This window comes from Mangifera indica, unplaced genomic scaffold (assembly GCF_011075055.1).
Source record: "Mangifera indica cultivar Alphonso unplaced genomic scaffold, CATAS_Mindica_2.1 Un_0001, whole genome shotgun sequence".
Classification (NCBI taxonomy): Eukaryota; Viridiplantae; Streptophyta; class Magnoliopsida; order Sapindales; family Anacardiaceae; genus Mangifera; species Mangifera indica.
The window spans coordinates 890,583-911,885 of record NW_025401093.1 but is presented as its reverse complement, the minus strand read 5'-3'; the positions used below and the strand labels follow the sequence as shown (position 1 = coordinate 911,885).

Genomic DNA, 21,303 nt, shown 5'->3' with positions numbered 1-21,303 from the left:
TTAATGCGTCAATCAACTTCTGTAGATACTAATCGAAACCAGCTACCAGGCGTTTTAGGCACGACCCCTTAGCGGGCAACTAAACTGGACACTAAACTGGATACTGTCCTGCAATTTGTAAAGGGCCATTTTGGAAGTATATTAGCTAAAGCCTTTGAGCGGCCGCATGATGTGCTTATTGTTTGGCCCATATGAGGGTCCTGAATTTTTAACGGGGGTCATGCTACTTTATCCCACTGATATTGCCACGGGACTATCTAATTAAACAGGTAATTTTAAGAAACGAATCCTTATATCATTTATACCCAACGCAACTGAAGGAGCAATTGCATTTACATAAAATATCTTACTCTTTCAGTAAATTCTGATGTGACATTGTGGTCTTTGAGTCCAAGTGCATCGTCTTGTATCACGATCTTAGATAACTGAGTGATTTTAATGCATTTTGAATCTAAATGCATTGTTTTGTGCCATAATCCTAGAGAATCGTGTGATCTTAAAACAAGAACAGTTGTTGTTGGCTTCAAGTAAACCTGAGAGAACTCAAGAAATATGAAGAGCTAAGAAATAAATAGAGAGATAAAACTCTTATATTTATATAGCTCTCAAAATAATGCAACGCTTACTTTGAATGAATATAACAGCGCTAACTTGCTTTATTTTAGAGTCTACAAGTAGATATGATGATTGAAAACGGATGACAAGATTAATAATATTAGAATATGAATTCTAATCCTATCATGTTGTTTATTTGGGCGAGAAATATTCTAAAATATCTTGGAAGCTTCTAGTCATACTTTATGCTTGCACTTTAGATCCAAACCTCTCGCCATGGATTGAATTCAAGTTGGACATGACACTCTTGTTAGAATTTTCTTGATGAGCTAATAGTAATTATAATTTCGATTAACAAAATCGAATAATTAAATAATCTAATGATAGTTTATAGATAAACTTGAGTGATGATTAAAGATAAATCCAATTCATAGATTTGAATAGACAATTTAATGTATATTTTTAAGTTATTAGACTTTCGATAGAAGGGTATAATAATCTCTTCTAAATTGGTTAGGTCTCTTATCTGAAACTCTAACATTACAACTTTTCTTATTGAAAGTTGTCATAAAAGAGGTTTCAAAAGCAAAAAACTAGTCATTTTATACCTTCAATTTTTAGGTAATTCTCAAAGGCTCTTTGGATTCAAAGACATGACACATACATGTTTTTTTATATCCCTAATTTTGATTTTGTATTTAGATTAAACCTATAATTCGATCTTCTATATGTTATGCATTGTTACAACTAATCAAAATTAAGTCTAATATATGGTATCAGAACAAAATGATAGATGTAGATTCTAAATTTGGAATTGAAATTAGGATTTGAAACTTATATTCAAATTTAGTGTTTTCAATTGAATGATCGAACCTTAGAAGTAAGGAAATTGTACATATAAGAGATTGAATTTCATTTCGGGTTTTTGAAATTTCGCAATAGCTTTGAATTTTTGGCTCGATTAATCCTCAAATAGTCATCCGAAAATCTTTATAATTAGTTGCAATCCATAATTTTATGGCAAATACAGGCAAAAACATTGCCCAAGTTGCTGTCAATGTAAGCCATAAGCTTATGTCAAATAATTCCCCCAATGCCTAGAGTGAAAACCATGGCTAGTGATAGTTATGGGAGTCATTGGGTTTAGGTTTTCCATCCTTGGTTTCTCTCTCGTTTACGTGGTCAAATTTCATTGACAACAACAAATATAATACCGAAAAATTAATCTAAAAATCAAATTAGGCATATATTATGAACAAATTGGTAGTCTGAGATGGTCAAGTTAGGCATCAATTACTAGGGTTTATAATAGTCACAGGTCAAAATCGAGCTTTCCCAACCCAATTATCCAATCTATGGGGTGGAAAATCTTATATGTTAAACTGACTCAATTGTGTCATTTGACCTGTGTAACTTTTGGGCCTAACTAGCCCAATTTAATTCATCTTGATTAGAAGCATGAAATTCACATGCTAATGAAGTGTCCATAGCGCGTGAGGCATTTTGATGGTGAGTGGAAGATGATTTTTGTTGCATGGTGATGCATGTTCTCAAGTCAATTATGTGTGGTGGTGTGAATTAACTCTTTAGAGCTTAAAAATGTAGGATCGAATAGCCTAAGAGGGGGTGAATTATGTAATTTTAAAACAATCTTTGCCAAATTTGAGAATTAAAGCAATTTATTCAAATCAATAAATGTTGTCTATTTTTAATCTAATTTATAAAAATAACTAAAATATTTCAAATAATCAACACAATCAAAATAACAAAACATAAAGTATGAGTTTAAGAGAAGAGAAAATCAAACATGCGATGTATAATGGTTCGACTCAACCCAGCCTACATCGACTCCTCCAAGCTTTCTCCTTTGGAGTATTTCACTAATCCTTGGTTGACCAAAACCTCAACCAAGCTGTTCTTCACAACCAAAATAGCTTCCAAGGTGCTACTAACCTTTACAAATGTTAAAACTCAATTTTTCTCACTAAAAATTTTCTAATCTCTCCAAAAGTGAACTTCACTCTTTTATAGTACGAATTTTAGTACGAAATTGAAATATAATCTCTCTCAAAGAATGTATATGAAAGTTAAAGCTTAGTACAACCCAATGCAAATGAAATTACAAAGTGTATAAGCAAGGGTTTTGATTAGAGAAAAGAATTTATAAGTAAATAACTCAAAACTAATTTGCTCTCTAATATGTGAAAGTTTTTAGTGGCAAAAATTCTTTTCAAACGAATTTGATTGGGTTTATATAGGGGAAAATAAGGAAAGTTATCATTGTGCACAAAGAATAGTTGTTTTAGTTTTCCAGAAAACGCACAATTTGGTCAACCGGATGTAATTTGGTCAAGCAGATGTGATGTGGCACTCCCGTGGTGCCTACGTGACACTAGCCGTTAAAAAATTCAAACCAAAATTCGGTCAATTGAATTTCTGAAAGCCAAAATACATGGCTTCTGGACAATTTGAAAGTTGCCATTGAAGAATTTGGTTGGTCAAATTCGGTCGGCCAAATTTCATTGTATTTTACCCCTAAATTTTCAAAAATTACAATTTGACCCTAAAACTTTGAAAAGTGACAATTTAACCCATTTTTGAAAATTCTTTCAAAACCAACTTTAAGATATAAAAATATAGTTCACAAAACTTCATCATTTTAAATGAATTAATAAAGTTTAGTGAAAAAATTGGCTTAACCCAATAAGTTTGAAAAATGACATTTTAACCAAAAATGTGAAAGATATGAAAATGAGTTTTCAAGTGAGTTATCCATGCAAATAAATATTCTAATCAAAACAAATGCTCCAAATTACAAACATGTCTACCTAAACTTGAGTTTTACTTCAAATCTTCAAGAATTCTTCACTTGAGTCTTGTCTTTCATTTCTATCTTGAAACTCCTTCAAGTGCATTAGATAAATTCTTGCAATCTAAGCTCACACTCAAGTAAAATCAATAGTTAATATGTTTAGAGACATATTAGTTTGTTATCATCGAAATAAGAGTATAATGACTCATTGAGTTAACAGAAAATAGTAAAGTTTTACTTTGAGTCGAAAATTAAGAAAATACAAAAGGTATTGTTCATAGGTTTAGATGCAACAAATTTTGGAAAACGATTGTTAGAGATCATAAAGTATCATATCTTATGAAATCTTAAATTAGAGTAATATAATTTGGTATCATTAGAATAATTTTGTGAGTTGTCAAAATGTCAATCGCCAAACTAGTACATTATTGAGATAAAATGTTACGTTTGATAATGGTTCATTTGACAATTTTAATGGATATAATTTTCTACCCAAATGTGGTTATTGTATTTATTAAAATTTAAGTTTGCATAAGTTTAATTTTGAAAATCCATTAGTCATGAAAAATCTAATACACCTAAAGGTGGTTGGGTTTGTCCAACATGTGTTTTTTCCTATCAGGTAGAGAATGAATTATGAGGATTCCACATAAATAGTAACCCCAGTGTTTATGAAACATTTTCTCTAAATGCATGTGATCTTTTCCTTGAGATCACCGAAACATCTTGTATACTAATTGGCATAGTTTGACACTAATCTAGCATAGCCTTTTTTAGAGAGTTATTAGAATGGTAGTGGTTAGTTATCATACCCTCAATAATTGAAGGTGAGTAGGTGCATCGAGTTGGGCTCAATGAAAGACTAAAGGATGGCATGGTTGGACATGTCTTACAGTGTGTGGGGGGATGATTATGGGCTAAGGTAGCCATGAGAAAAGCCACATGTGTCGGGGTCTATGGGCAGAAGGGTGACAAAAGAACACGACACAATGGAAACCCATGGCAACATGTGGGCACAAGACAAAAATGTGTAAGGAACGCTAGATAACACATGTAAGTGTAGGAAACAAGTGCACAAGAGGTAGTGCATAGATATGACCATTAGTCATATGGGCACTAAACAATGACGCATGATAGGTGCACTAATATAGTTTAAGACATATGCAAAAGAGATATAGGTGTTAAGCAATAGTGTCCAGGGTGTTAAGCAACGGATATAGAAGTGCAAGGCATTAAGCAATGGGCAACACATGTGGGGGTACAACGTTAAGCCAGAAGTGTACAAGACACACAAATGTAGAATCAAAAGCATAAAGGGCATAAGAGTGGCACACATGTTTGATGAACGAGTGATCATATTATTGCAACAATGCCATAAAGGGGCCAAGGAGAGCCAGGGGCTCAAGTGACTAAAGAATTTGGGAGTATGGCATAAGTGGGTGACTCGACAAATTAGCACATCAATGGGGTGTGTGTAAGACCAGACCAAGACATAAGACTAGTCAAGGATGAGCTAAACAACATAGCATAGTGTGTTGGGTGTGAAGCATAAGTGTATGGACTTATGCATGATAAGTACTAACGCTTGATAAGCGATTCATCAAGATGCAATTACTGGAAAACAGTTAGAGGTTGAATGTCTAAGAAATTGCATATTCTATGTTTGAAATTTGTAATAAAAATGCCTATGTTGTAACTATCATCCTATGTCTATACAAAGATGGCAGATAAGTTAAGTGAGGGGGTCATTGTGAGGCTAAATGTATTAAGCATGCAAGTATATGTTAGTGTATGCCTAAGTGTGTGAGTAGGTGTTAGTGAGTAAATAAAAGTTATAATTTATTCCTTATATCTTGTGTTTGATATTTATTTGATGGGTTTAACATTCAGTTTGAGTTTTGGGTATTGTTTCTAAGATCACTAAGAAGGCAAATTGTTAGACTAGTGATATTTGATAAGATGCAAGTTGTTGAACCAAGTGCAAGATGTGGCAACATCACGTGGGGCACAAATTTGACCAAATTTGTAAAGGAAAAGTTACCTCATGACAACTGGTATCAGAGTTAATTCAAGGCATATATGGTGGAAATTGTACTCTGAATGAGTGCATCTCTAAATTTGAACTTCTGTTAGGCATTTCCTCTAAAAATTCTAAACATAGGGATTCTTTTAATATCTTAAGGGTAGATATCAAATATTGAGGCTAATATTACAAAGATTAGACACTCAATGGTGGAAGATTTTGACAATCTACACCAAGAAAATTATAACATAAACATGGAAATAACAATGTTATGCAAGGCAATTAATAGCATTGATGGTTGAATTAAGCTAACCTGTGTTGTGAAAATCTTAGAATTGAAGCCTTTTTATGGGAACAAGAGTGTCAAGGACTTGAAAAGTTTCGTATGAGATATCAAGCAATACTTCAAAGCCACGCACATAACCAAAGTAGGGAAATTAGCAATGACAACTATGTATTTGATCGAGGATGCAATATGTTAATGGCACATATAGTCTAGAAAAGATGAAAATGCTAAGAAAGCAAAGATAAAGACATGAGAATCTCTAAAGAAGGAACTGAAGTAGTTTTTGTCATGTAACACAAGGTAGGTTGTGCATGACAGACTGAAGTGACTAAAGTAAATGGGTCAATGCATAAATATGTGAAAGAGTTAAGTTCACTATTGTTGGATATACACAACATGGCAAAGGATGACAAGTTGTGTAATTTCATGTTGGGGTTATAAAATTAGGCACAAGCCAAACTGAGGTGGCAGAAAGTGTGGAATATGTCAAATGCAATTGATATCGTTAATGAGTTACTTGATCACAAAGACTATAGTGATAAGAAGGTGTCAAAGTCTAAATAACTGGTGACGGATGAAAAGAACAAAGGCAAGTCTGAGAAACGTGCAAAATATTGTCAAACTTATGATTTTAGGAAACGCAAGTTTGATAAGCAAACTATTTTTCAACTTGGTGATAATTCTAGGAGTATAAAAAGTTGTTTCATTTGTAATGGTCCAAATTGGGCAACAAAATGTCTAAAGAGGGAATGATTGAATGTTATTTTAGTTGAAGAAGAATCAAGATAGTAAACAAAGGAAGTTGTTGTCATTAACCCTCTTCAACTATTGATTACAATTTTGTTGCAAACAGATGTGGGTAATGGTGTTACTGTCACAGCATAACTAATGCATGTTATTATGAAATTAAACAGGTTAGACAATATGGCTATGGTGGACATCAGTGCCACACATACTTTTATATCTTCAAAGGTGGTGCATGATTATGAGTTGAAAATGAGCAAGTGTCTAAACTATTTAAAGGTAGTCATAACAAAATCGTAAGCAATGGATGACATTGCTTATGGGGTTGCAATGATAGTGAGACACTGCACTTGAAAGGTAAACATTCTAATCATTAACTTAATTGATTATGATATGATTATTGGTGTCAATTTTTGCAAGAAAGCCAAGCTAGCACCAATGACACATCTTAACAGGGTGATAGTGATGTAAAAAGGGCATTCATCATTCATACCATGCCATCATGAGTCAGAAAGAGAAGTTAAAGGTTTGAAAACTAATCTTAATGTTACAGAGGTTAATGTGTGTTATCTAAATTCATTAGCTATTGAACCTAAGCAAGACTCATGAGAGGATTTTCTTTTGGTGATGCATATCTAGGTGAACAAGAATAGAGTTAGCAAGAACTCTTATATGATTAGCAATAACTTAAAACCATCATTATATATTTAGAGGATCATAAGTTAGGTTATTCTAGGGATGAACACCAATTATCGGCAACATTGCACTATTCAAACAAATAGAGGCACACGTTATAGGGTGAACAATTTTGGTGATTATTGAATGGATTGGTAATAACTTCTTTACCCGAAAGAGATTATTGAAGTCAAAACACTACTATTGTCTACAGATATTGTTGGGATTCAATTTTATATGAGCGTATCTTGGTTACATAAATCTGAATTAGGATAAAAGTTATAAGATATGTGACCCTTAAATAATGATGTTAAGTCCTTTTGGTCGAGCAAGTTTGTCACAACCCAGATAATTAAAGACAAGTAGGTGTGTTAGGTTGGCACACTAGGGTCAATGAAAGATCAAAAGATGGCATGGCTAGGCATGTCTTATAATGTGCAATGGATGATTGCGGGTTGGGGTAGCCATGAGTAAAGCCACATGTGTAAAAGCGCATGGGCAGAAACATGACAAAGACACATGACACAAAGAAATGTGTAGGAGTGCATGAGGAATGCTAAACAACATGTACGAGTGTAGGAAACAAGTGTGCAAGAGGTAACATATGGATATGACTATTAGGTCATGTAGGTGTTATGAAGTGACATACCAACATAGTTTGAGGCACACACTAGAAAGACACGAGTACTAAGTAATAACATGTAGGGCACTAAGTAACGAAAACTAAAGTGTGAGGTACTAAGCAATGGGTAGCTTATGTAAAGGTGCAACATTAAGCCAAAAGTGCGCAAAGGCGCAAACATAGGTGTACAAGGGAGTGACACACATGTATGATGAATGGGTGATCATATTTTTGCAACAATGCCTTGAAGGGGACAAGATAAACTAGCAATTCAAGTGACTAAAAAATTCAAGAGAATAGCATGAGTAGGTGACTTAGCATAAAGGCATGTCAATATGGGTGCGTGTAAGACAGGATCAAGACATAAGATTGGTCAAGGATAAGCACGAGGACTTATGCATGATAAGAGTCCAAGATGTACTTATTTTGTATTTGAAATTTGTAATAAAAATACCTATGTTGTAACTGTTGTCCAATGTCTTTATAAAGATGACAAATGGGTTAAGTGAGGGGACCATTGTGGGGCTAAATATGTTAAGTGTGCAAATGTGTGCTAGTGTATGCCCAAGTGTGTGAACGGGTGTCAGTGAGTACTATAATCTATACTTGTTTTATTTGAGTGAAATAAAAGTTATAATTTATTCCTAGCAAAATAACTATTTCCCATCCAAATTTTAGCTCAATCTTAAAAACGCACATGTGGTAGATAAAAAACTCAAGCACTCACTTATCCCTAAATTTTCATCAAAATTGTTGTTAAGTATAAGGACAAATAAGTCATTTTACAATAATATTGAAAAATATATAATTTTCTCTCATTTTCCTCCCAAGTTTTAAAAATTAATATTTTACTTCCAAATCTCAACTTTGAAAAATGACTTTTCCCTCTAAATCCCTAGGTTTTTTCTTTACACCTCTAGCCACCGGTGACCATTGGTGGTCGAAAGCCTTGAACTTTGTTGGATAACCAAGCGTCATCTATTCTGGATGACTAGATGATTGTCGTCATCCAGAGATTTGGATGACAAAGCATTGTCCTTAGATAATATTTATCGTCTAAATCTTTAGATGATGAAGCATCATCCAAATCGAGCGAATAATCATCCGAGAGATTTGGAAAATGATGTCTTCATCCATTGTAGGGTTGTCGTTCATCAAAAAAAGTGATTGGATTTCAGGTTTGGTGTTCTTAGGGGAAAAGAGAATTTTTCAAAATGTAATCATAGGAAAAAATTATTAGTTTTCCAAATCAAAGAGAGAAAAAAAATATAATTTTAATTATTTTAATATTACTATCAAAATGACGATTTTACATCTTAAACTCTAATAGAAAATTCATGAGTGTGTCCTTATAGACTAAAACGTGAGTAGGTTTTTAGATTTTTCATCTACCGTAGGTATATATTTATTATTTCACCAAAACTTAGGTGGGAAATAGTCTTTTGGCCTTTATTCCTTTTACCTTGTTTTTGATATTTACTTGATAGGTTTAACATTTGGTTTAAGTTTCTAATGTCATTTCTAAGATCACTAAGAAGGCAAATTGTTGGACTAGCAGCATTTGACAGGGTGTAAGTTGCTAAACCAAGTGCTGGACTTGACTGCATCACATAAGGTGCAAATTTGACTAACTTTGCCTAGGAAAAGTTACCCTGTGACATTAGCTATGTTGAGAAGTATAGTAAGGTTATGGTAGATCAATAAAGTATTTATCATTCTTGAGTACGAGAGTAGATATTTTAATACGTAATTTGGTTATGACAACAAACTAAAATTTATGGCCATAATGGAAATGGGTTTGTGCCCCGATCCAATGATTACAAGGTTTTTGCTTAACTAACCAAACATTTATGTCGAGGATGAATTAAGGTAGACATTACTTCTTGGCATTAACCTCGACGAGATATTAGTTTATGAAATGATCTAAATGTAAAGTAATCATAGCATTAAAAAGGTTAAACATTAGTTTTCTACTGATTTTTTATCGGTTAGGTAGTCATAATGTCTTGATAAAAACCATTCATGGTTTGTGAACAAATATATGATTAATTGTGAATTAAACATAAATTTTATTCAGTGCTAACATGATAGAGAACTTATGAATCACATACATAAAGGGCAAATAACCATAATTGAAAGGTTAAGAATTTATTATGAATAAAGTAAATCACAATGTGATTTGGACATTTATTGATGAGTAAATATGGATCAAATCATATCATGATCAATACCTTGCTTATTGTTGAATCTAAATATATAGGCTTAATACATTAGGGCCAAATGGTGATAACCCAATTATTTAGAGGCTAGAATGTAATTTGTAGAAATTATATTCAGGTGTAATTGCACATGGAGTGAATCACCTTAAAATATATGTAATATATCAAATATGGTGAATTCAGATATTTGAAAATGTGTCTTAATATTTAGTAATCAATATTAAGGGCATTTAAAGCTTGATTAATATTTATTAAAGGATTAGGGCAAATGTGCAATTAGGTTAGCCCATGGGCTCAACTACATATAAAAAGTTGGGTTAGTGTCATGATTTGTCTCTTGTAACATCATAGTCTACACATAATATAACATAACACAACTTTAGGGAGTTTTTTGAACCTTAGTTGCTCAATGCTAGAGAGAAAGAGTTCTCTCAAGACTTCCACTCTTCATTCATCAATCTTTAGCGATCTAGCAATCACCTATATGTCAAACAAGTCTTTATATTGTTATATGTTTATGGTTGCTTCCAAGTGGACGAGTAAAGACCCTACTATGTTGTAAGGAATGGTCGCACACAAAAGTATGCCTCTTCTTTCATCTATGTATGACTTAACCTCTTATTCATTTCTCATGATGACTCCACTTATAAGCATGATGGGTGTATAGTTTGCACAATACTTAAACACTTAACCTTTTTAACCTATAAACTTTCTAGACGTATTATCATCATTCTACCTTACTTATGGGCATACATGCTAGTCATACGAATGTACCTCATATCCTAGTCTATGAATCATTTGTCAATGATGTGTGTTTATTGCACAAATGTCAAAAAATCTTTTACAGCTTTCCAGGTTTCACATGCACAGGTGTGCATCTATTCATGCACTATCGTACATGACTTAAAATAAAATTATGTAAGGCATGTCACAGTCATGTTTGTTCTTGATACAGTTGTGCATAACATCTAGAACATGAATTCTAGGTTATTTTTTGCACCTTATTTGGCTCTACACATAATCCATTGATTCATCACATACTATAACATGTTATTATTCCTATAGTGCGTAAATAAGTCTCCAAGTACAACAATCAAGCCAATATATCCACCACTCAACATATTATTCTAAACATACTAATGAATTATCACACATCAAATATTCACTCATATAATAATCTAAATCATATATTAACCAATCATATCTTGTGCTCATTAGCTAAATATTGCATTAATGTACCCAGAAATTAATAGATCACACGAACATAAAAATCAATAATGATATAAATGTCTTTATGCAATTTGTACAAGGACAAAACATAGTCAATTCTTCAGGAATCAACACGAAATCATCCAAATACCCCACAACATAATATATACTATAAGAAATAGTCATCCTACTTATTGGTTTCTTCTTTATCAGTAGATTTGATGTCGAAAACCTTCTTCTCTTATTCTTCTTCCTAGCTTGCCAAAAAAAAACCTTGTCAAAACTGCCAAACACACAACAACAATGCTCATTATTTCTCTTTTTTTCATTTAAAAGTGGTATAACAATCCTTAGCCTTCAATAACATGCCTTTTATAAATTTTTCCAGTAATATCATGCTCAGGTGTGAATGCTTTATATGCATGGACATGCACCACTTTTGAAACATCTAATGTGGCACATTATCTATTTGATTGACATGACACATGATGCAAGAGCGTATGTCCTCCATGTATAGTGGTACATTGCTTTAAGAATTCAATTCCTAACTTATTTTCATCATTAAATCATACCATACATAAGTATGATCAAATATATGCATAAAAGACCATAATATTCTTCAGAGTATTTATGGGTGTTACATTAGATAAATGATCTTACTATGCACTTATGGGTAATACATTTCCTCTTTCCTCGTTAGAATTTCGTCTCCAAAATTCATTTGAATAGATCAAGGTAGAAGTTCCTCATATCTTACTTCACTTTATAGGTAACTTCTTCTAGCTAATGGTTTCCTTAGAGGACCATCACTAGTGGAACACTTATATTTTAGAGTGTTTGACCTTTTTGTCTAGAATTTGCACCGATTACTTTATATAAGTTAAACCATTTGGCAACTCCACTTCCTTTATCCTCACACGTGGGTTAGATCATCCATATACTTGCGAAACAAAGAGACATGTAAAACCTTATAGATACAGTATATGCTTGTTAACAGTGTAAGACTTTTTGCTACCTCACCAATCCTCTTTAACACTTAGAAAGGATTGACGTACCTTGAAACTAACTTTTCTTTGTCCCAAACCTCATCATATGCTTGTAAGAAGTCATTTTACAATTACCTTGTCACGAACTTGGAACTCTGACTTTCTTCTTTTCCAATTTACATAGCTTTTTTTGTTTATCTTGAGTTTGTTTTAACCTTTTTTGGATCATTCTTACATCCTCAATAATATAATGGACCTCATATCCTCTTAATGAGAGTTTGTCAACATTTCCTTCCATAATATTCCTTATAGGGTACCATCTTAATGGTCACTTGGTATTTGTTATTATAAATGAACTTTATCAGAAGGACTATCTCTACTCAACTTATCCTATAATTCATATAATAGGCTCTTAACATATCATTTATCCATTGATTAGTCTACTTCATCTAACCATATGTCTATAGATAATAGGTTACAATAAATGATAAATTTATAGGTAATGATTTTTTATGGCTCCTGCAAAATACAAATACAAACCTTGTGTTACCCTTGTATCCTCAATCATATATTGGGTCATCTTTAGTCTTAACCTATGTCAATGAGTCTCTCTTCCATCTCATCCCAATGAAGAGGTGGTCGACACTTCCTTTCGTAAAATGTCTCATAGAGTGTCCTCATAATTGTCACTTCATATTTGTTATTATAAACCAACTTTATCAAAGGAATTATCTATGCTCAACTTATCCTATAATTCATATAATAGGCTCTCAACATATCATTTATCCATTGATTGGTCCACTCCACCTAACTATTTTTCCATAAATGATAAGGTTATAGTAAATAATAAATTTGTACCTAAAAATTTTCGATGGCTCCTCTAAAATACAAATGCAAATCTCATATTGTTATCTAAAATAATCATATTAGGTACTCCATATAACCTTACTACCTCCTTAACATAAATTTGACCTAGTTGATCAATAGTAGCATTGTCCTTGATTGGCTAGAAATGTGCTTGTGACTATCTTAATTTGTTCCTTGAAAATTTCTTGTTACAAATCTCTATCGACTAATATATGTGATAGGAAGATTTTTCCACTTAATGACTCTGTTACTATATTGGCTTTTATGGGTGATATTTGATCTCACAATCATAATTTTTTACTAGCTTTAACCACCTTTGTTGTCTTATGTTTAATTCCTTATGAGTGAAAAAATACCTTAGACTTTTATGATCGGTGTAGAGAAAAGATAATGTCTCTAAATCTTCAAGGCAGAAACAATTGTTGTTAACTCCAAGTCATGAGTAGGTTATCTACTCTTATAATCCTTAAGTTGTCTCAAGGCATATGTTATCACATTGTCTCACTGCATTAACATTGCTCCAATAGTACTGTCTAAAGCATTGACATATATACCATACTCCACACCATCCTTAGGTAAAACTAAAACTAGAGTTATGGTAAATCACTTCTTTAAATCTTGGAAGCTCTCTTAACATGAATTAGTATATTAGAAACTGGTCTCTTTTCTTGTGCGTTGTGAATGATCTTGCTAACTTGACAAAACTCTCTATGAATCTCCTGTAGTATCCAACTAATTCTAGTAAATTTATCACCTCTTCAATAATCTTCGGCCTATACCAATCTAGTACTATCTCTACTTGGCTAGGTACTACGATATATCCCAAAAAGACAATCTGGTCATAACTTATACTTTAAAAATTTTGCATACAATTGTTTTTCCCTCAACTTTTGCAATATGAACCTCAAATGCTTTGAATAAAATTATTAATTTAAGTGCACATCTTTGTTGTGCGGATATGTAAAATTCATATATTTTATTATTGACGTTGTGACTTGTGACTGGGGAAGCTAATTCACTTGCAGGGTTACGAAGCACAGTACATAGCCTTGGCTTTTCAAGAATTCCAGTTATCATTAATATCTTTGTAGTCTTAATTTTGTTTTATAAAACCCTGTCGCAAAATTTTTTTCTTCCCATTTTACTATCACTTTTGTGGATGGTATTAGCTAAGTACTCAATAATTTTCTCTTGTACAAACTTTTTGTGAAGTAATTGGTTAGCTTCCTTGTTTAATTAATCAAAATCCACTTTGTACATAATCCAATTTGCTATAAACTTGTAAAAATGGTTAAACTTTAAATAGATTAAAATTACAAATTTAAATTGAGTTTAAATTGGAACTATAAATAATTATAGACCGAGCTCAAATTAGTAGTATATCCAAATTCAATTCATTAAGTTTGAGGCAAATTTGCGCTATCCCATCCCTTTGTTGAGCCAAATTCAAGAATTCACCTATTTAAAGTCAATTTAGACCGAACTCGATTTACTTGAACAAGCTCGACAAGTTTGAGAAACTAACGAGAGCACCCCAAGACTATTAACGAGATCCCGGTACAAAATTAAAACAGTACAAAGAGAAAAGAAGAGTCCAAGCCAGAGACTAAAGCGCTTTTTTTATTCTCTCTCAATTCTGTTCTCCAATCACCGATTGGGTAATATATACTTCGCGTTGCTTCTTTTTCCTCTACACTTACCCTTTTTCTTATTTTCGTTGATTTATTAAATTATTTATTATTGCGTGATTAGGCTTCGAATTTGCGGGTTTGTTCTTCTCGCGATTTTGAGGTAAGTTTCCGTTTCATTTCCTAGTTTCTGAATTTTCGGTTCGGATTTATGCTCAATAAACAACTATTTATGTTAGGGTTTTCGTGGTAAGTACCTTCAATTGTTACTGGACTTGAAAACCTATGCTTCAATTTGGCTAAAATTCGAATAATCATCGTTATAATTTCAATTTTCACCAGGCTATAGTTTATTTTCAAGCTTTTTTGAAGTCTTGTTCGTATTTGATGCTTTCATGCTTCGTTGAGTATATGGATAGTTAATTGCCGTTTGGGTTGATTTTTTTGTTTGTTTGTTGAATGTAAAGTATAGAAGCTAAAGTCTGGATGTAATGGAGCTTTCAGCTTTAGCAAAAAAAATAACATTTTTTTTTTAAGAGGAATAAATATATGTTTTATTTTGCAGTGGGGAGAGGAAGTGTAAAGCGTTGAACTGAAAAAATTACCATATGTAGTTTTTGTGATTTTCTTTTGGCATGATTTAATCCCGGTCCTAAGTGAGTACTTTTGGCATGATTTATTATGTGTCTACTTTGTTTGCTGTTTTGTGTATATGTCTCTTTGTTTCTTCTAATATGATGAAATATTTTATGAATGAACCGTTTAAAGTGGAATAATCATTTTAGTGCATTATTATTTCATAGGAAGACCTTTATTCAACAAAAACACAAAATATAACAAAAAACAAAATGAAATAAAAACTATTTTGATAGATTTTACTAATAGGAAGGATTATAAGGATAATCTAGATAATTTGAGGAGTTTAAGGTCTCTCATTTTTCAACCATTCGAGACGATGGAGACCTTCCTCAATCAGCCAAAGGTGGTTGCCCTCAAAATCTAAAAACCCTAATATTTCTATCCTCTTCATTGTTTATATGCCCTATAACAACCAAATTCTCTCTTGGTTCGCCACATGCTCCCTCTGATTTTTGTGGTCCCTAAAGTTGATAGTTTGCCACTTGTTCTTTTCCCTTGCTACCATGTGTCTTGGGTGACATTCTATTCCTTTGATCGCTCTTCCTACAAGTAAAATATATATGAGTCCTAACATTATCTTGCCCAACGAGAACCACCTTATCCTTAAGGTGGAAGTGAGGAAACCAAGTGGTTTTGTCTAACTAAATCCCGTTGAACTGTTTCTCAGTTGATAATATTTCCCCATGACTTGAATACATGTAAATCACTGTATTTTGAAGATTAATGTTAGGTTTAATCCCAATATTCATATCTAAACCATGAGTCAATTACCCTATCTCTGCAATTGTTAAATCTTCAACTTTTAAAACTACAACTTCATTCATTATAACTGTATGATAATTCATTGTCATGAACATAGCCAAGGCCACCTTGTATGTCTCATTTTGCTCATAACAACAAATCAAGGCCAAATTTTTCTTAGCCATGTGATTCGACAACCTACAAGCCTCACTAACATAAGCTCTTCTGCCAAACAATGCAACCATTGAATCAAAGCAATTATGTCCCGATTAGGCATTTTATCATAAATTTTCTTCATCTTTTGTACATTTCCAGTAACAATATAACTAACCCAAACAAAGCTCCACTAAATCAAGGCCAAGGCGTTGCTTAAATCCAAGATGTTACATGCATCACACAAATTTCTACAAACAACATACATATTCTTCAATGTATGACTACCACACTCATATGAATCAAAACTTGCTTTCACAACATGATCATTAATCAGTTTCTTGTCAAAAACAGTTGAATACAAAGTGTTAATTTGAGCATCAAGTGGGTGATTGTAATTATCAATCCCCACATCACCATTCAACATAAATTTGTGCCAAGAAGTGGTTTGCAAGTTAGGCAAATTTAGGATACTTGAATCAACCACAGACCTTGATTTACCGACAACAGTCTTACTTTCAATTGGAGCTCTTGATTGAATTTTCAAATGCAATAGGAAAAGCCACATCCTTGTGAGAACCCATTCCAATAGAATAGCCACAATATTCGTTCCTCTTGGTATCATTCTCCAAACAACAATCGTATCAAAGTCACTTAGCTCATCATCTGTTTCAAACCAATGTCTTGAATTTGTATCCTTATCAATTGAACTCTTACTGTTAACCTCAATTTTCGCCTTTTGATCCCAACTCTCAGCAAAAACTTTAGTATTCTCAACTTCTAAACGCAATTCAAGTGACTTCTTCGACATCAACTTAACAATCTTGTCCATAAGCCAATGAGATAATCCTTGAACGAGCAAAGTCAGCAACCCTTTGGTGAATACAGAATCAAAATTAGCTTCAATTACAATGTTCTTTGCCTCATTCAAGTAAGCCTTAACCCAAACTTGCAACACATGACACGCCACTGTATTTGTAACTAGTAGTTTGGGTTTCTTTTTCGTAAAACAAAAGCTAGTTGTACTCAATTTTGGTTTCACATGCAAAATGGAAAAGTGTGATGGCATCACAAAATTTTGAAGGGAGCTATTGGAGGTGTTGAATAGAGGAGGATGTTAAAGAATGGTAGACGAGAGTGGAAGACATCATGACGTTAGGAAAAGTGATGGGATTGTAAAAGAAAGAAAGGTTGTGGTGATGAATTTGGTATGAGAGATGGTGGGGAAAGTGGAATGAAATTTGTGGGTATCTAGAGAGAAATTGAAGTTAACTTGACTTAGTGGGTTTGTGGCACTTAAATGATAAATGGGTATATGGGTATAGGTTCAAGTGAAATTTTTGTGGGTTGGAGTAAATAGTGTATGGGTTGAAGGGAAATTAAGGGTGCGGTTTGAGTAAGAGTTTGTATTTGGGTTAGGATTGGTATCGTTATCAAAGGATGTGGATTGGAAATTAATGTTTGGGCTTGAGTTGTAACAAAAAGGTATGACATAGGTTGAGGTGACCCAGTTGGGTTTTGGGTCTAGTCTAGTATTTCGATCAATTGGATTGGATAGTTTTAATTTAACTTTGGTTGGGCTAATTTGATTTGGGATGTTTAAATGGTAATTGGGTTGGATCAAATATGAGTGGGGTGGCTTAGAGTTATGAGTATTGGGATTGGGCTAGAGTGTTGAAAGAGGGTTGGTTTGAAGTGAATAGGTGTGTTTAGGTTTTTTAATATTGTGTTCGGGCTTAATTGGTTATTGGGCTTTGGGTTTAATTGAACTTGACTTTTGTTAAATGAATTGGCTTTTGGTTGGGTTTGAGATTAGGTAAATGGGATAATGGACTAAATAGGGTTAAGACTACACTTATCTTCTTCTTCTTCCTCTTTCATGCCTCTTTCTCCAAAATCCGCTAGATTTATTGAGGAACACTACAATCAGGTGAGTGAGTGAATTCTGACGGTTGGATGTTGCTGAAATTGTCCATTTTTTCACCGTATCTTGTTGATTTACCATTCTAAACTTCCATTGTGTCAATAATGTTGCTGGAATCAACCAGCTTAGCTAAATCATCTTCTTTCCTCTTTGTTTCTCCGTCTAGTAGGATTAGGATACCCTTAGCATACAAATCATCTTCCTTTACCATAAGGACAACCCATGACTTTTGTTTACAGTCATGGTTCGAGTTCTCTTTGCTTTCATAATGGATACAAATTCCGTTCTCTCACCTTTCTCTAATTTTTCACTGTGTTAGCTGTTAGACAAACCTCCATTGTCCATTGTTGTTTGTGATGATGTTGAGTCTTTCCATCTATAGAATCGGATGTTCTGATACCATTTGATAGGAATCCAACATTTTATTCAACAAAAAACACAAAATATAATAGAAAACAAAATGAAATAAAAACTACTTCATGTACTATTTTGATAAATTTCACTAATAGGAAAGATTACAAAGATAATTCAAACAGTTAGAGGACTCTGGGGGCTCCCATTAGATACCTGGCTATTCACTCAATTTGTAGAACCTTCCATTACTGTCAAGCAATCCATGGGACTTGGATTCCACATTCAAAAGTATAAGCCTCTAATGTGGGTTTTATATCAATCGGAGTTCTTCAATTTCAATAACTAGCTTTTGAGATGTGTTTCGTCTAAAATCCATATCATTTGATAGCAGAACCATTGTCATGTCTCCCAATTACAATTGTGTGGTATGAGTAGTGATATCGGCATTGCAGTATTCGCCTAAGGCTATTAGGGAGCTAGCGCACAACCAACCTACGTGGACGCCAAGACTACAGAGCATAAGGGTATGTTTAGATCCTAAATGTAAGATATGAGTTTTGGATTCTATATTGGAAAGTATGAACTTCTAGTGTGGGGTTTATATGACTTTGGGCTCTTCAATTCTAATAACTAGCTTTTGAGATGTGATTCTCCTAAGGTTCATATCATTATTAAATGGACAAATTTTGTAATATTTAATTTATGATAATGTGTGTTCAAATGATGTGGTTATATAGAGTTCTCTCTATTGCAAGATACCCATTTGAATATTCTAGCCACGTGGAATTCCTATCGAAAAATTAATTGCTTAATTGTTATGGATTGTATAGCCGGCTATTTGATTGTGTGGCATATGTAAATTTGTTTGAACATGTATTTTGCAGGATTGAAATAACAGTTAGTAGCTTCGATGCTTGCAAAGGGAAGGAAGGTTTCTGGCAGGGGAGAAGCAGTGCCAGTGAACTATGCTTTTGGCCCACATGAGGATGATGTAATCATAAAGCACAGACTTCTAACTCGCACAACCACCACAAGGGGTGAACCCCCATTGAAGAAACTTCAGAAGAAGTTCACCTCATTTGTTCTTGAGATTGAGAAGGATGAGGATAATTTTAATGATTGTGCAAAACTTTCCAGAGCTTTCTTACAGGAGTTGTCTACTTTTGAGATTCCACTCCTCAAAAGCAAAGCTGTTATTGATGCAAACATAAGAGAAAAAGAGAACTTTAATGAATTGAAAGAAGAGATAAATAGGCAGATATCACAGGCGCAGGCTGACATAGAAGATCTGAAGAAACAACTTGAAGAGAGCAAGATTGAAAGACAGCACAAGGAGGAGTGTGAGGCAATTAGGAAATTGATTGCTTTGCAGCCACCAAGATCGGAGACACAGAAGATAATTACAGATCTGGAGAAAGAGATTGCAGCATTAGAGGCAGAGAATACAGCAGGTTCTAGGTTGTTGGAGCTTCGCAAGAAACAGTTTGCTCTTTTATTGCATGTGGTATGTGCCTTATTTCACATAATTGAATTTGTAACTTCCATATTTTAAGCTACAATTTTCTTCTTTATTATACTTTTTTTTTTAATCTTTTAATTAGTCTCAGTCATTTAATTCCATTATTCAGATCTCCTTGATGATTATCATGTTTGGCATTATTTTTATTATTTAACCTAACTTTTTTTTTTCTATATTCTTTTATGATACTACTTATTTTACTGCCTTTGCTGTCCATTAGTATTTCATATGTTGGCTATTATATGTGTAACATTATTTTACTTTGAAACTAAGCCTTGAGTATGAGTTTATAGTGAGATGTTGAGTTTTGCCTCACTAAGTTTCCTCTCAACCTCTCCAATTTCTCTTTCTTCGTTCTTTACTTCCTGTGTGTTCTCTCACTGTAAAGTTTTTGTTTAACAGATCCCCAGCCTAAAGTACCCAGCATGGTAAAAGTTCTTTTGTCCCCAATTGTTTATGGAAAGATCAATGCCATTGTTTAAGTTTTGTTCTTGTATCTTTAGATGTTTTTGAGGTTTGGTGCACTGCTAGTTCACCTTTAATTTTAACTATTCATCTTGTGATCCTTTATATGATTTCTTTTTGTTTCTATCCAAGATAGAAAACATAAAATAAAATTGAAGAGATTGAACTTTTACGGCCCTAATTGTTTCGTTTCTTTAGGGTAATAAACATTTGCCCCCTGTTTGTAACTACATAATAAAGTTGTAGTGTGCTGGGTCTTCAGTTGCCGACCTTGTCACCATGATGGTTTGACCTACATAAATGGTGCTCACGATTTTTACTTGTATTGTTTTAACTTTTCCGCAGGTGGATGAGTTGCAGAGCACTATAGAGGAAGAGCAGAAGAATTTGATAGAGGAGATGAGAATGGCTGAAGAGCAGAAGAGTGGGTTAGAGGACACTAGTGGGGGTTCAGAAGCCATGGCTGTCGACTAGTGCAATGTGGGATCTCAGTTTGTTAGTCGTAAGGTTGCCAATTTGATCAAACTTTTTTAGTTGTTCTCAACCGTAGTTTTGTTCTGGTCTGGGGATTTTGTCTAATGTTGTTGTGACATATTATAAATATTTTGGAATATGACAGTCTAACATCTGTTGTTCCATAGTAGATACTAAGTTGTTGGAATTGGGTGGGAAAAAGAGTTATAATTTATTAGCAATCATAATTTTCTTGGGTAAATTAAGAAAAGAAGATGACAGTCAATCTCTGAAGTTGGGTAATGAGAACTCAATTCGGTTGGCATGTTAATAGCAGTTTGAATTATTACAAAAATACTTAGGGTAAAAAAATTTTGTTAAAAAAATCTCTGAAACTTTGATAACTTTAGTTATTTCAAGAAAAACGTT

General features: G+C 33.4%; 1 protein-coding gene across 4 annotated transcripts; it reads left to right on the top strand.

The window, feature by feature from the left end:
- The first annotated feature begins 14,508 nt into the window (after nt 1–14,508).
- On the top strand, nt 14,509–21,064 carry LOC123205071 (THO complex subunit 7A-like). Of its 4 annotated transcripts, none has more exons than XM_044621885.1 (5): nt 14,509–14,656; nt 14,751–14,789; nt 18,890–18,961; nt 19,322–19,941; nt 20,767–21,064. In XM_044621885.1, exons 4-5 carry the CDS (start codon nt 19,348–19,350, stop codon nt 20,893–20,895), a joined length of 723 nt encoding a protein of 240 aa, XP_044477820.1. In that variant the 5' UTR covers nt 14,509–14,656; nt 14,751–14,789; nt 18,890–18,961; nt 19,322–19,347; the 3' UTR covers nt 20,896–21,064. The 4 variants fall into 4 exon arrangements, with proteins under 4 accessions (XP_044477820.1, XP_044477819.1, XP_044477818.1 ...); XM_044621884.1 differs by having other exon boundaries at nt 18,829–18,961; XM_044621883.1 differs by lacking the exon at nt 18,890–18,961 and having other exon boundaries at nt 14,510–14,656.
- The last annotated feature ends 239 nt before the right edge of the window (nt 21,065–21,303 follow it).